Source organism: Mandrillus leucophaeus, unplaced genomic scaffold (genome assembly GCF_000951045.1).
Source record: "Mandrillus leucophaeus isolate KB7577 unplaced genomic scaffold, Mleu.le_1.0 Scaffold669, whole genome shotgun sequence".
In the NCBI taxonomy this organism is placed as follows: Eukaryota; Metazoa; Chordata; class Mammalia; order Primates; family Cercopithecidae; genus Mandrillus; species Mandrillus leucophaeus.
The window spans coordinates 1,160,913-1,175,944 of record NW_012107241.1 but is presented as its reverse complement, the minus strand read 5'-3'; the positions used below and the strand labels follow the sequence as shown (position 1 = coordinate 1,175,944).

The 15,032-nt window shown below is 50.0% G+C and overlaps 2 protein-coding genes and 1 long non-coding RNA gene across 6 annotated transcripts in view; 2 read left to right on the top strand and 1 right to left on the bottom strand.

Annotated features, from left to right (window-relative positions):
* The window catches only part of MSANTD2 (Myb/SANT-like DNA-binding domain containing 2), a 33,207-nt gene extending 28,600 nt beyond the window's left edge, over positions 1-4,607 (top strand). For all 3 annotated transcript variants that reach the window (XM_012001682.1, XM_012001683.1, XM_012001681.1), the window contains one exon: positions 3,077-4,607. In XM_012001682.1, the coding sequence (XP_011857072.1) occupies positions 3,077-3,929 (853 nt within the window). In that variant the 3' untranslated portion in view covers positions 3,930-4,607. The remainder of the gene's footprint in view (positions 1-3,076) is intronic.
* Positions 4,608-5,178: 571 nt separating this feature from the next.
* Positions 5,179-11,949, bottom strand: LOC105554998. Its single transcript, XR_001008414.1, has 2 exons — positions 11,673-11,949; positions 5,179-6,398 (listed from the first exon to the last, which is right to left on the bottom strand). It is a non-coding gene; the product is annotated as an uncharacterized LOC105554998 (long non-coding RNA).
* The window catches only part of ESAM (endothelial cell adhesion molecule), a 10,180-nt gene continuing 3,930 nt past the window's right edge, over positions 8,783-15,032 (top strand). The window contains exons 1-4 of one of the 2 annotated variants that reach the window (XM_012001678.1): positions 8,818-9,019; positions 12,559-12,737; positions 14,337-14,538; positions 14,719-14,874. In XM_012001678.1, the coding sequence (XP_011857068.1) occupies positions 8,950-9,019; positions 12,559-12,737; positions 14,337-14,538; positions 14,719-14,874 (607 nt within the window). In that variant the 5' untranslated portion in view covers positions 8,818-8,949. Of the gene's footprint in view, positions 9,020-12,558; positions 12,738-14,336; positions 14,539-14,718; positions 14,875-15,032 lie in introns of both variants that reach the window. The other variant, XM_012001677.1, reaches the window with a different exon arrangement.

Sequence of the window (15,032 nt, the reverse complement as noted above, 5' to 3'; positions counted from 1 at the left end):
TGGTGGCACACACCTATAATCCCCAGCTACTGGTGAGGGTGAGGCACAAGAATCGCTTGAACCCAAGAGGCAAAGTTTGCAGTGAGCCGAGATGGTGCCACTGCACTCCAGCCTGGATAACAGAGTGAGACTCTGTCTCGAAAAAAAAGTGAGTTATTACAAGACAAAGAGTGGTGGCTCATGCCTGTAATCCCAGCATCCTGGGCAGCCAAGACAGGAGGATTGCTTGAGCCCAGGAATTCAAAACCAGCCTGGGCAACATAGATAGACCCCCATCTCTACAAAAAATTTTAAAATTAGCTGGGTATAGTGGCATATGCCTCTAGTCCCAGCTACTCAGAAGGCTGAGGCGGGAGAATTACTTGAGTCTGGGAGGTCCGGGCTCCGGTGAGTCATGCATTCCAGCCTGGGTGACAGAGCAAGATCCTATCTCCAAAAAACAAAAAAAAGTTATTACAAAATCTATACTTTCGGCCGGGCGCAGTGGCTCAAGCCTGTAATCCCAGCACTTTGGGAGGCCGAGACGGGCGGATCACGAGGTCAGGAAATCGAGACCATCCTGGCTGACACGGTGAAACCCCGTCTCTACTAAAAAATACAAAAAAACTAGCCGCGCGAGGTGGCGGGCTCCTGTAGTCCCAGCTACTCGGGAGGCTGAGGCAGGAGAATGGCGTGAACCCGGGAGGCGGAGCTTGCAGTGAGCCAAGATCACGTCACTGCACTCCAGCCTGGGCGGCAGAGCGAGACTCTGTCTCAAAAAAAAAAAAAAAACCAAAATCTATACTTTCAAACCCTTACTCTCCAAAAAAAGTCACTGGTTTTTCACTACAGTGTCCTATCTCTTCCTTATAATCATTCAGGACCTTCACGGGAGGCCCAGTTGATATAACTAGGAATGAACTCAAATTTTATGGATTTCACGTCACCAGCCTCAAACCACTTAAACTTTTCTGGTGATTGGAACGTCAAAAACCAGGAAATCTAACAGACAGTTCTCAGGAATTGTTTAAATAACAATGAGTAATTTAAAAGTTTAAATAACAATTATAAATGTTTAAATAACAGTTAATGAGTCTAGTTCTGATTGTGCTCCAGAGCTTTGAAATGCTGGTGTGAATCTTGAGTCCAAATCAGCTTCAGGCTCAGATCAGCAGGGCAGGAAACTGACAGGCTTTGCAGAAGTATCCAGCCCGGCTGCCTCTCCTCCAGGTTTTAGCTCTCGGGGTGAGAGATTCTGAACAAGGTCTGGGTAGGCCAAGAGTTTCTTTAAAACGGTTCTTTGCAGGGTCTGACTATAGCATTAGTGCCATGAGAATGCTGAATAAAATAACGTGATTTGGGCATGGGATTGCTTTTTCTCCTTAGGTATAGGTGGGATTAGCTGAACCTAGCTAATCTCCTAGTCTGCTCATTTATTCAACACGTTTCTCAAGTGCCTACTATATGTCAGGCATTGGGATACTTCACTGAGCATAATAGACAAAAATCTCTGCTCTCCATCCCAACTCCTTAGCATAGTCCTCTGTAAGATCAATAAAACATTTCAAAGGAGGGCAGGGAAAGATGGTAGCTATGAAGGATAATTTTCCTTTAAAGCATCGACTTACGCAGAAATATGATCTATGTCTTAGCCTCATAAGCACCACAATCAGACATCATAAAAGTGACCAAGTGCTTTTGTCTCCTCTGAGAAGGGGAATAATTCCCTGAGAATGTAGTGATTTCATCTAGATAACCACTCTCATACTTGAAAGCTTTCAAGACAAACTAAAGGATAGACGGTAAATTCAGGGCAGTCTTAGCTCCAAGAAGCAGCTGATAACAAAATATTAATTCTTTGCCATCTTGCAAAGAAAGTCAAGGAGAGTGAGAGGACAGACTGAGAATGGCCATGTGAAGCCTCCCCAGAATGTTCCTAAAGCTCCTCCCCTAGAAGGTATGAGAATGTAACAGGAAAAGTCTCAAGAATCGAGCTCCTTCCAGAGCCTTTTTTCAAGAACCTGTTAGCACACACACACCCCTTTCTTGCCTGTGTGTGATTGTGTGTAAGTGTGGTGGTTGAGTGTTTTTGTAGGTTAAACCTGTAATTGATGTGGAGGGTAATAGTTCCTTTCCAAGTTAATATTTAACAAACCAATCTTCCAGTATCAAAGTTTTGCTGTACTTGAGAAACAAACTTTATATAGCTTCATATATATACAAGTTACATGATTTAAGCAGCCTGTGAAATTAAAAAAAAAAAAAAAATTCCAGCATTTTCTGTCTTATTCTGTTAAGTATACTAGTCAAAATTGAAATAATTCTTTTGCTTCTCTTTATAAAGGGTTTTCTAGCACAGTCTCAATTTATTATCTTGAATGTTACTCTCTTGAAATCTAAGCCTAATGTGAGCCTTTTCCGTCTGAATTCCCAGATCTTAATTCTGTGCTAACCTGACTTCTTTTAATTTTGGGATTAGTAATGAATTTCAGACAAATAGAAAATGTCATTTTCAGAAGGTCATTAGTCATAATCAGTTGTATATTTTCCCACAGCACACACAAAGTCCATTATTGGACTTTCTGAATTTCCAGGTTAGAAATTAAGCTGTTAATTATTTTAAGTGATGCCAGGTACTTTTCTTTTCTAAATACAGCATTTTTCACCTTATTTTGGTAAGTAGTTAGGTCCAAAGGCCATCGTAGACATAATAGCCACTTTAAAATGTTATGATCCATAGATTTCTGAAATCCTAGAGTCTAAGGTATGGATTCTGATTATACAGTGAGGCTATAGAAGTCACGGAAAGCAGTTTATCATTAATTCTTAGAAACTTGCTAGGGGTGTTTCTTTCATTTTAATAGGTTGATTATCTAGACTTACACTGCCCAGTACAGTAGCTGCTAGTCACATGTGGCTATTTAAATGTAATTTTAAACTAAATATAATTAAAAATGTAATACCTCAGCCACATTTTATGTTCTAGTGGCCACCACATTGAAGAGCAGATACAGAACATTTCCATCATCACAGACAGTTCTGTCTGACACTGCTGTTCTAGATACTTAGGGAATTTGACTTTTATTTCTCTTTCCAGGAAGAGAGACATCATGCAGAATATTGTGCAGATTTTGGAATCGGTACAGTTGAAATGGGAACTTTTTCAGAGCTGGACAGACTTTTCAAGGCTCCATCTTTCTAATAAACTGGCCATTTTTGGAATTGGTTATAACACCCGTTGGAAAGAGGATATCCGTTACCATTATGCTGAGATCAGCTCCCAGGTGCCCCTTGGCAAGCGACTTCGGGAGTACTTCAACTCTGAGAAGCCTGAAGGACGGATCATTATGACCCGAGTGCAGAAAATGAACTGGAAAAATGTTTACTACAAATTTTTAGAGATCACTATTAGCGAAGCTAGGTGCTTGGAGCTGCACATGGAAATTGACTGGATACCCATTGCCCACTCCAAACCAACTGGTGGGAATGTTGTTCAATATTTATTGCCTGGGGGTATTCCTAAAAGCCCAGGCCTTTATGCCATTGGCTATGAAGAATGTATTGAGAGGCCCCTGTCACCACACGTGGAGCAGCGTTCCCTGGACCCAGGAAAAGAGGGCCGGGTTGACCTGGAAACCCTTTCAGCACAAACCTCATTACAGGTGGAAATAGAACCCACCCGAATTACCTATTGCTACCTCGGGATTGCTGAGGTCAGGACTCTGCAGCAGTGCTTATTTTTACATTTCCAAGCAAATACCAAAACCTTCAGCAAAGATTGGGTTGGTATTAATGGGTTTTTGTCTCAGAACTGTATTGTGGATCCCGGAGTTTCCCCCAAATCCATCTACATCAAATTTGTAGAAGTAGAGAGGGATTTTCTTTCTGCAGGCTCTTTAGTTGAGTGCCTGGAAAAAGCCATTGGATACCCCTTAAAATTTAACAACTGAATGTCCTCCTTCATAAGGATTTGGGCTCTTAGCTCCTTCTTCTCTACTCTCTTCCCATTACCTGGACCACCCCTCATCCAGATGCCGCCATCAGACTCTTCACGGAAACCCTTTCTTCAGTTGGGCCAGTACGACTTCTAAGGAATCATAGTAGACTTGGGCCAGAAAAAACAGACCTCACCTGAAAATGCTCATTTTGAGCAAGCAAGATATATAGCGAACTTGCATGGTGGGTCAGCTATTTCTTTTTTAAAAACAGAAAAACAATTTTTAAATGGATTTTAGAGCCCTAATATAAACAAATGTAGGTACATTCCATATTGGACAAAACTTATACTTTGAGTTTCATATGAAATTGAAAAATTGTATTTTTTTCACAATGTTTCATTTTTACACATCTCTGTGTCTCTATATAAGTAATATTTACAACCCTGAATAAATAAGCAATAGATAATGGCAAGTTAAATCTTGATTCACAGTTAAAAAGACTGTTTTTCAGTATCACCCTTAGCTACTATTGTATATAATTTAGTTTCATTTTTTTCACCAACCAAGTGTTTTGCTATTTCCAATCAGTGTTGCCTGCAAAGACCTTTGTTTCTGTGATGTACCAACTTTACAGTTGTGTTGCCATTTAAACCTTTTTAAAAAAAAAAAAAATTAAAGTAATTCCTGGCCCCTTGGCGTAGTAGTTGAGCTTTTTGTAGCAGAGTGTGGCCGCACTGGCAGTGGGGGCTGTGCTCTGACTTTACTGCTAAGAATGAAGAGAACAAACAGGGCAGGGTATCTTCACATCCTTTCATTCTCTATACCTCACTGACCAATGTCATTATTGTCAGAGTACCAAAGGTCACTGGACATCGCATTTTGTAATTCTTTTAAAAATGACTAGGATAATCCTTTTGACCCTAAGTACATGAATTTGTAAAAGACTCATTCCTCATCTTTTACACTCAGTACTCAGGGGCAGCTCTCAAGGAGTACAGCTGGAAAATTGATATAATCTTGCTGTCTCTCAAAAGGAAGGAAGATCCAGTAGAAACATCTTTTTTTTTTTTTTTAGATAGGGTCTTGCTCTGTCACCCAAGGTCTTGCTGTCACCTAGGGTGGAGCGCAGGAGTGCAGTCATAGCTCACTGCAGCCTCAAACTCCGGGGCTCAAGGACTCCTCCTGCCTCAAAGCTTCCTGAGCAGCTGAGACTACATTCTCGAGTGCCACCACACCAGCAATGTTTTCACTTTTTTTTTTCTTTTTTTGGTAGAGACAGGGATTGTGCTATGTTTCCACTGAGCTAGTCTCAAACTTTTGTCCTCAAGCAATCCTCCCACCTTGGCTTCCCAAAGTGCTGGGATTACAGGTGTGAGCCAGTGGGGCCAGCCCAAAAGTATTTTTTTAGGAGAGGGAATTGACAGGTATAAGTCCATTAGGAAGGTAGCTGTCACATTTAGATCTTTCAGATATTTCTAATGGGCCAATCACCACTCCACTTACAGGTTAGTACTCTTGGCTGAGAATCGCTTACTAACAGAGTAGTCAAGGATCACTTTGGTCTCAAGGATCACTTTGGTCTCATGGCAGGAACTTGTTGGATTGGTTATTTATCTTTATGATTTCCCAGCATCTCTCAGGTACTCTACTTAAAGTGGGCTGCAAATCCAGGTAAGAACTCTCATTCTTCTCGTTTTTCTATACTACTGAAGATACAGTTGCATATTAACAAAAAGTGTTCTTTTCCTGCAGCCGGAATGTTCTCAGATCAGTGATTTTCTCATTCTGATGCCTGTTGGTTGATTGATGCTTATCTTTGTAATAACTAGAGAGCTTATAATCAATGAGATGGCTTTTATTTCTGTTAAATATTTGAGTCTGGGGTTATGGAGTTGGGTACTAGTTCAGGGAGAATATAAATATCTTGAGAATGTTTTGAGTGTGGCACCTGTTCTCCCCAGGCAGCATCTATAGGCAGAGGCCTGAGGAAATCCTCCTGAGTTTGCTCTTCTTTGGAACTTAGAATTCTGATCCTAAAGGCTGAGGCAGTCTTGACCATCTTTTAGCCATAATCTCATCGTATTCAGTGCTAAATGCTGTGGGAACAAGCATTATTACCAGGAATACTTCATGGCATCTCTAAAATGTGGCCACTGACCAGCCCCAAAACTAACATTATGCTCTATGCATTTTTTTTTCTGCGTCTTCCCATTGTTGTTCGTTGCTTAGCTGGGGCAGAATACTTGGGGAACATTTCGCAAGGATGTTTTAGACCTACTGAACATTACCGCGAATGGGACATTGCTAGACCCACTACCAGCGGCATGGAGAAGATAGCAAAGGCTGGATCCAATAGATGTTTTCACCATTTGCCTTGGGATGGGTGGGGGGTAGAGGACAAAGATGAGCATTGGGAAATGGAGGTTTACCAAGAAAGTACCTTGCTGATACTGGATCTCCAGTCTCTTGGGCCGGAACAGTCTAGAAAAGAAGATGGCAGGATGTCAGATAACTATGAGCATTGCCAAAAATAAAAAATGTACTATTTAGACCTTAATGAAGCTTTACAACTGATTCAAGGGGGACAGAGAAAGTATATTCAAATGTAAAGGTAAATATTAGGAATTACTTTTGAAATCTAAGATGAGATGTGATTGGAAGAAACACTAATGACCTGCAAGTCTCTAACAGATGAAACTGTGAACGTAGCTCTTGCACACATGTTTATGTAAGCAGTTCCCAGGTCACACATAGATCATCTGTGTCATTTACACCAGGGTGGAGGGCAGTCCACCCTAAAATGAATCTTGGCCAAAACTTTCACAAAGTAATGGAGCTACTCTGCTAACTTCTACTACCTGACTGCGTCAGGGTCAGAGGAAAGAAATTGCTGAAATAGGAGACAGGAGATAGTGAGGACAATTCTCTAGGGTCAAAGAATCTTGAAAAGACTGCCCCTGTGTCGCATGGAGACATTCACTGACTACAAATCATTGGTTGCAGCTTTACTTCCCATGTCAGAAGTAATTTGGGATCTGGATTCTGAAGGAAACGTTAGCTACAGGGAATGAATGTTGAGGCTACACCTTAACGTAGCACTTGATCAGGATATGCACAGCCTGTGTGATTAGATACTTGGTGTTTCTAGGTTAGAATCAAAAGACTTTGTACTTCCTCTCTTGGAAGGAGTTACTTATTTGGGGTGACTTGTCTGGAAACAAAGGAGGGGTGTTTACAAGAGATGGTTTGCAATGCAGACTAAAGCCAAGAAAAATGTGAGTGTAATGGAATAGGAAAACCAAACAACAGCCCCCAACCCCACCACACAATCTGCTTGGCCAAGTCCAAGTTTGTAGCTCCCTACACAAGAGTGTGAGACTGGCAGGTATCTCTTCCTGTTGTCTTTGCCTCCACTGAGCTGCCAAGTACTAGATTCCAGGGTTTGCATGAGCAATTTTGTGTTTGCATAGGCATTTCTCAAAGTCACTGCATGGCAGGTATTTGAAGAGGAGCCAGGCAGATCACACTAGGAAGAAGCAGGTGAGAGGGCGTATGGGGCACTGTATAGAAAAAGACCTTGTGTGAGGTGTGGGCCCAGGGACTACACTCTGTTAAAACAACAGAACTATGTAGTAAATGGAATCCCGCAGGCCTGGCTGCTTTTCTTCCCAGACAGCCGCGGGCAGCGCCAGGAAATCGTTGTTATGCTTTCTGCCCTCACTGACCTTTGCTGGGTGGTTGAGCTGTGCTGGGATGTTTGAAGCATCTTTTTCTTTTTCCTTTTCTTTTTTTTTTTGGTCTGTTGGACAGAAAAGCAAGAACAGGTGCGTGCCTTTCTGTAAGGGAGCGGCGGCCGCCAGAGGGCGCAGAGGTGCCTTTTGACCGAATGGCGCGGGGAGGGGGGCGTTAAATTCAATTCACAACGAACAAGATCTAGTCTCGGGAATTAAAGGATCAGCGCGCGCCTGAGCCTTTCACTGCGGGAATGGGAGGCACTGAAGATTCGGGGTATAAAGAAGAAACGGAGGGACTGTCCTGTCTTCCTTCTCGCAGCCGCCCCTCCTCCCCAGTCAACATCAGGCCTGTACGCCGCTCATTTCAGGGGCCAAGCTGGGAGCAGCATGCACATTGCCTCAGTTTCCCGCTCAGCTCCTGAGACTACTTTGTGCCAACCTTCGCTGCTCGGAATATGAGGCACAGGCCGGGGTAATCCTCCAGCCTGGGTTGGGGTCTGCGGAACTCGCGGAGCGCTTTTTCCTGCCCGCAGGTGAAGATTCCCCCAGCGCCCTGGGCTCCCGCGCGGCCTCCGCCGTCGCCCTGGCTGCAGCGCTCCGGTGGCCGCTCAGCCCCCGCCTCCAGGAAAGCCACAGATTCCCGCGGTACAAAGGAGTCCGCGCGGCCGGCGCTCCGGCCTCTGCCTGCAGCTGGAAAATGCTGCTCCGCTCTTCCTCCTTCAGGAAGGCCGCCCTGATTGGGCCGGGGATGCGGCACCCCCAAGCTTGGAGCGGATTGCTGGAGCCAGAGCCCAGGAGCGTTTACATGTCAGGGGTTACGGGTGGTTCCGACTTCGGATAGTCCCCAAATTTCCCACCCTTCCTGGTCACCCTTCCTATCCCACCCCGGCGGAAGGGGAGGTTATGGCTCAGGATAGTTCTGGAGCCTCCTCTTCCCCCTCCACTCCCTGGCTGGCTCGTGGGGCATCACAGCTTACCTCACCCCTCCCTGCGTTCAGACCTGGAAGAGGCTGCAGGATCCCGCCGTCCGCGCGCTGGGAGCGCCCCCGGGCGGCGGACCCCGCGCGCCCCGCCCGGGAGGACAGCGACCTCTCCGCCCCCTCGAATGCCCCGCCCCGCTGTCGCCGTCGGTCCCCACCCCGCCACCGGCACACAGGCGCGCAGACTTGGGCTGGAGCCGCCCTGGGTGTCGGCGACCCGGCTCCCGCGCACGCTCCGGCCGCTGCGCAGCCTCGGCACCTGCGGGTCCGTGCGTCCCGCAGCTGGCGCCTCTGACTCGGTCCGGGCCAGGGAGGACCATGATTTCCCTCCCGGGGCCCCTGGTGACCAACTTGCTGCGGCTTCTGTTCCTGGGGCTGAGTGCCCTCGGTGAGTGAAACCCGGACCTGGAGGGGACTTGGGATGCGGGATGGGGTGAGTTCGACCCTGAGGGAGAACTTTGGCCACTGCTGCGGAACTGGGTCCCACGACTCGCCCTCCTCCCCTGACCTCCTAATCCCACTCCAGGGCATCGCTGGCTGGCGCTGACTTCTCGCTTTGGCGGGGACAGCTCCCAGTTTGGGTGTGGGGGCGGATGGCTGGGGGAGGAAGACCTGGATACCTCTGGGGTGAATTATCGGAACCGTTGCTCACCCTGTCCACTCCCCACCCCCCACCCAGCAGAGCCGGATGAGCTGAGCCGCTAGATGAGACACTGGCTAAAGAGCTTAAGGACTTAACTCTAGCCCCCTCTCATCCCCGACCCCACATACAAGCTGATGAGGAAGATCCCCCGGGGAAATACCTCTGGTCCCCAGGCTTGACACACGCACTTTGTGTCAATTCCCCAGCGCAGATCCTCTCTCTTGCTCCCTCCTGCTTCCTGCCCTGGGAATCAAGGGAGGTGTCCCAAAAGGACGACCGTGAGGTCATTTGGGACACAGGAAATGGGGGAGGGGTTCAAACGCACAGAGAAACAGAATTGTGACCCCCCCCCCCTCCAGGCCCACCACCCCTATTGGTTCCCAGAGCCAAAGGAATGAGGGGAAATTGAGACGAGGGTGGCCAAAGGTCAGGAAGGGAACCTCCTTGGAGCAAGGGTTTGGGAAGCCTTGGAGGCCTCCAGGGGCGCTGGCTTCAGCTGAAGCTGGGGTGGCTCAGAACTCCACCTGGGAGAGAAGGACCCCGCGGGACTAGGCCCTTTGAAGCTGTTTCACTTGCTATCCCTCAGCTTTCTTGCCATCTCCCTTCAAGGATCTGGAATGGGAGTGAAGGGTGGGTTTAGCTATATTGACTTTAACTCATTTCTCAGGTTGCAGGATGTCAGGACAAGTAAGGCCTGGAAAGCTGTAGAGTGAAATTCAGCCACAATGATGAGGACTGAGATGAGGATCACCAGTGTCCTCTTTAGCCTGTTCTGTGCTCCACAGTTGTTGGGGCATGCAATAGTACAGTCCTTGGATAAAGTGGGTCTCAAGTACAGCCCCCCAGGCCACACCAAAGCCCGCAGTAGTCTTCTGTCCCTCTGGGCTTGGTGGGCCTGCTCCAGGATCCCTCAAACATCTCATCCCGGCCTTCCCAACTTCAACTTCAGCTCTGTTCCTTCTGCATTCCACCCCAACTCTATCCCCCTTCCTTGTGGGGGGTGGGGGCTGGAGGAATCTCTGAAGCGAGGGAGGACAGTTCAAGTTGGCTGCCTGAGTGTCCCAGGCTTCACCTGCTGCTCATCTGCAACCCTCTGTCCTACCCCAGCTTTGGGCCCCCGTTCGTCATACTGAAGACCTGGACTCAAAAGTTCCTATCGGCTCCCCTGGGGGTTGCCCAGTTCCCGCCAGCCCCTCGAGGGTTAAATGGCACTGGTGACCGCGGGGCAACGGGCAGGCGCCCGGCTCCGCTCTTCTGGGCTCCCGAGGAGGCTCTCCGCCTCAGCACGCTCCTCCGCGGCTCAGCGCCGCTGCCCCTGGGGCGTGAGAAGCCCGCGGGGGGAGTTTCTCAGAGAAAGACGGAGACTAAAAATAGTTGCCCTGGGGAGCGGGCCCATTTCGCTCTCCTTAGGCCCCTGCGGCTCCCTCACGCTGGCCTCGGAGAGGGCTGTGGGCCGAAAGGGTCCCCTTCTTGGGCTGTCCCAGTGTCCTCTCAGACCCAACCAGCCTCCTTTTCTCTCCCAGTGGCTCCGTGGACCCTGGGACCGAAGAAAAGGGACCAGTTGGGTGACTTCCGAGCCAGCAGACACCCAGGACAGAGAGCAGAAAAGCCTCAGGCCCTCTTCTGTTCCTAGTTTCTGACAGGGCGAAGGGCAAGGAGCATGTGCCCAGACCCCAGTGTGTCCGTTACTATCTCTCTTCTCTCTCCTCTACCTTCTGGAAAGTGGAATTATAAATGTGGGACCTGGGGAGGTCGCTGGTGGTCCACAAGGTGAAGGAAGCGCGCGCCCCTTTTGGGCCTCAGGCAGTTCCCTGGCGGAAACCGCTTCTGGCCGCTCGGTGCGCGTTGTAGGAAGGCTGGGGAAGAGCCGGCGGCACCTGCAGGCTCCAGGCGTGCCCGGCCTCGGCGGAATGGCAGCGGGCCGGGTCCCCAGGGGGCCTCCAGCTCCTTGAGGCGGGGACTGTTTCCTCCCGTAGAGCCTCCGGTCTAGTGGCCCCCCCTTCATTGTCTTCTGCCTTATCACTGGGTACAAATTTCCTGCCCAGACCACAGAGATCCTCCAGGAAATGAGAAGGGGGATGCTGCGAAGGCCAAGTAACAGAGGTGGGGGTTCTGTACGGCGCAGCCGGGAAGCGGTGGGGGTGGCTTGCATCCTGGCCGGATCGGCTCCCAGGCCTTAGAGGCCTTCAGCCTGGCTCTCCGAGGGTGAGGGTGGAGAGCGGGGCCTGGCTGCGGCCTCTTCCCGCGGCCTTGGCCGCCTGCTCGCCACGCAGAGGTGGCGTCTTCTGCTCCGAGGCAGAGGGCCGAGGCCTGGAGGGAGTAGGGCCCGGGACTAGAGCAGCCAGCATCCTCAGGCCTGGCCGTGTGCAAGCCCAAGGTTATTCCCCAAAGGGCTTACCAGTTGACTGCTCTGTTGCCTCCCCAAAGGGCAAAGGATGAGTATTTCAGGACGCCGTGGTGCAAACAATAGCCGCCTCCTCGAAACCAACACCCCGGTCCACCCCGAGTGCCGGACACGCTCAGGGGAGGCTTTATACTTGTCCGGAGACCGTCGTTCGCCCTGCCCTTAATTCCTTGCCACCCGAGAGTTCTCTGCCCAGATCGCCCGACCCCAGAAGGGCTCCGAGGAGATTTCTGGGTTTCAGCTCTCCGTTTTCCAAAGGAAGCCCGCCTCTGGGATTGCGCGGGAGGGCGAGGAGCATCGCATTCACCGGGTCAGGCTTGGGCGCTGGGCCGCTCTGCTCTCTCCCGCTCCTGGCAAGTTCAGAAGGAGCCGCAGGGTTAACAGGTAACCAGGCGGCCTCCCAAACCCCTCCGCCCGTCGGGAACTCAGGGGTGAGGGACCCTGGCGGCCCTGAGCAGCATCGCTACTCTCCCTTGGCTCTCGCTCAGGAAAACTAGGGAAGCAAGTGGGCTACGTGGAAGGTACAACAGAAACAGTCGATCTGCCCTTTCTCCTGATATCTGCCCCTCCTCGCTGGAAATCTGCCCCCTTTCTTTGATGCTCAGAAATCTACGCCTCTGGATACGAATAAATGCATAGAAATGTGTCCCCATCCCCGCTACAACCGCAGAGGCTGGCGGTGAAGTCGTGATGAAATGGGAAGGACACTGAACCAGTGGTCCCTGGGCACCCCTTGAGGCCTCCAGGGGCCGGACCCCGCAAGGTTCCTCTTTCCTGTTAGAGTGACTTTCCTCACTCTCTCGTGGAGCCGCGTCGGGCAGGGTCCTCGTGCGGAGCTGGGAGCGGGTCCCGGGCACTCACGCCTCGCTCTTGTCTCCAGCGCCCCCCTCGCGGGCCGAGCTGCAGCTGCACTTGCCCGCCAACCAGTTGCAGGCGGTGGAGGGAGGGGAAGTGGTGCTTCCAGCGTGGTACACCTTGCACGCGGAGGTGTCTTCAGCCCAGCCAGGGGAGGTGCCCTTTGTGATGTGGTTCTTCAAAGATAAAGAAAAGGAGGATCAGGTGAGGGAGGAACGCCTCTCAGCCAGCGGCAAGTTGCGCCCAGCGGGGGTTGTAAGCAAAGAGCTGGTAGGGGTGGGAGGGGTAGAGAGGGAATGGGGGCCGGGGAATGGGGGCCGGGGAAGGAGTTTCAGGGAAGAGCAGAAGTCTTCACCGGTTCAGTTTTTGTTCTGATATGGGAGACTTCCCAAACAATTATCTTTTGCCGACTTTCCCTAAAAATCCAGCACACAAAATACTGTAAAAGTGGAGAGGCATTTTACTTGGTTATGGGGGTGGAGAGGAGGAGGGAAAAAATGGAAGTGGAGGACTGGGAAACGCTTAGGGGAGGTAACACACACGACTTGTAAAAGCATATTTCTGGCCTGGCGCGGTGGCTCACACCTGTAATCCCAGCACTTTGGGAGGCTGAGGTGGGCACATCACTTGAGGCCAAGAGTTCCAGAGCAGCCTGGCCAACATGGTGAAACCCCCGTTTCTGCTAAAAATACAAAAATTTGTCGGACATGGTGGCACCTGCCTGTAATCCCAGCTACTTGGGAGGCTGAGGCAGGAGAATCACTTGAATCCACAGGCAGAGGTTGCAGTGAACCAAAATCCAGCCACTGCACTTCAGCCTGGGCGACAGAGTGAGATTCTGTCTGAAAAAAAAAAAAAGAGCATATTTCTGCTTTCACATTCTCTGCTTTGAATACTGTCGAGTCACAGGCCACTTCTCTTTCCAAATGATTCTCATCTGTCACCTTGCCCCCCTTTATACCACCTCAAGAACCAAGAGACCATCTCCTCTCACAGTCTCCCGCCCATCTGTCTTGACACCAGGTTTACATCCAAATACAGGTTTACCCAGAAGAGAACGAAACAATGTTCAGAACCCCTGAAAACTGTGTTCAAGGAAGTCATTTGGATTTTTTTGAGACAGGAGTCTCATTCGGTTGCCCAGGTTGGAGTGCAATGGTGCAGTCTTGGCTCACTACAGCCTCTACCGCTCCTGCTCAAGTAATCCTTCCACCTCAGCCCCCTGAGTGACTGGGACTACAAGCACACGTCACCATGCTAGGCTAATTTTTTTATTTTTTATAGAGACTGTTTCACCATATTGCCCAGGTTGGTCTTGAACTCTTGGACTCAAGCAATCCACCTGCCTCGGCCTCCCAAAGTGTTCACAGGCATGAGCCAATGTGCCCAGCCTCATTTGATACTTTTAAAATATATTTTTCATATTTTTTTTCTCGAAGAGGTCTCCCCTCATTGTGTAAGTTTCAGGTCTTACAAACCTGGATCCACCCCAGCAGTCTGAGTTGCATGCATACATACCTCCTATTTACATTGTCCCTCCTCCCACTATTATGTCACCTTTCTAAACACCGCAATTGGGAGATGAGACAATGTACGGGAACCAAGAACTGTTCTGGTGAAGAGGACCCGGGGCAGTGAGAGGGGCTAGGGACAAAAGGTGAATGGGGAGCTGGTTCAGGTTAGAAGAATGGGTGCATGTGAGGGGCATGTGGAGAATGCCAGTTGGGGGAGGGAGATTGGCTGAGCCTGTAGGCACAGTATACACATGTAGTAATGGTAGGGATGTATTATGCCCCACACCAGGTGTTGTCCTACATCAATGGGGTCACAACAAGCAAACCTGGAGTATCCTTGGTCTACTCCATGCCCTCCCGGAACCTGTCCCTGCGACTGGAGGGCCTCCAGGAGAAAGACTCTGGCCCCTACAGCTGTTCCGTGAATGTGCAAGACAAAAACGGCCAAGCTAGCGGCCATAGCATCAAAACCTTAGAACTCAATGTGCTGGGTGAGTGAGAAGCACAGACTTCCGGACCCCTCCCCACCCACACTGGGAGGCCTGATGAGTCTCTCTCCTAAAGGGCGAGAGTTGGAGGAGGGACAAATGAAGTGACAGAAGGGTGCAGGGCAGAGGGAGAGGATCTGTGGGTCTCCTGGTTGTGGTTTTAATCTGTCTCCCCCTGCCCAGTCCCTCCAGCTCCTCCATCCTGCCGTCTCCAGGGTGTGCCCCGTGTGGGGGCCAACGTGACCCTGAGTTGCCAGTCTCCAAGGAGTAAGCCCGCTGTCCAATACCAGTGGGATCGGCAGCTCCCATCCTTCCAGACTTTCTTTGCACCAGTGTTAGGTGAGGACACTTCTGGAAACAGCCGAGACTGTGGCTGGGGAAGGGGAAAGATGGGAGGTCCCACAGGGACTGGGGTGAAAAGGGGAGCCAATGCTGACAAGCACCGGGGAGGAGGAGGAGGGTGTGGGGAGGATGGGGGCAGAGAAAGGTGCCCTGCC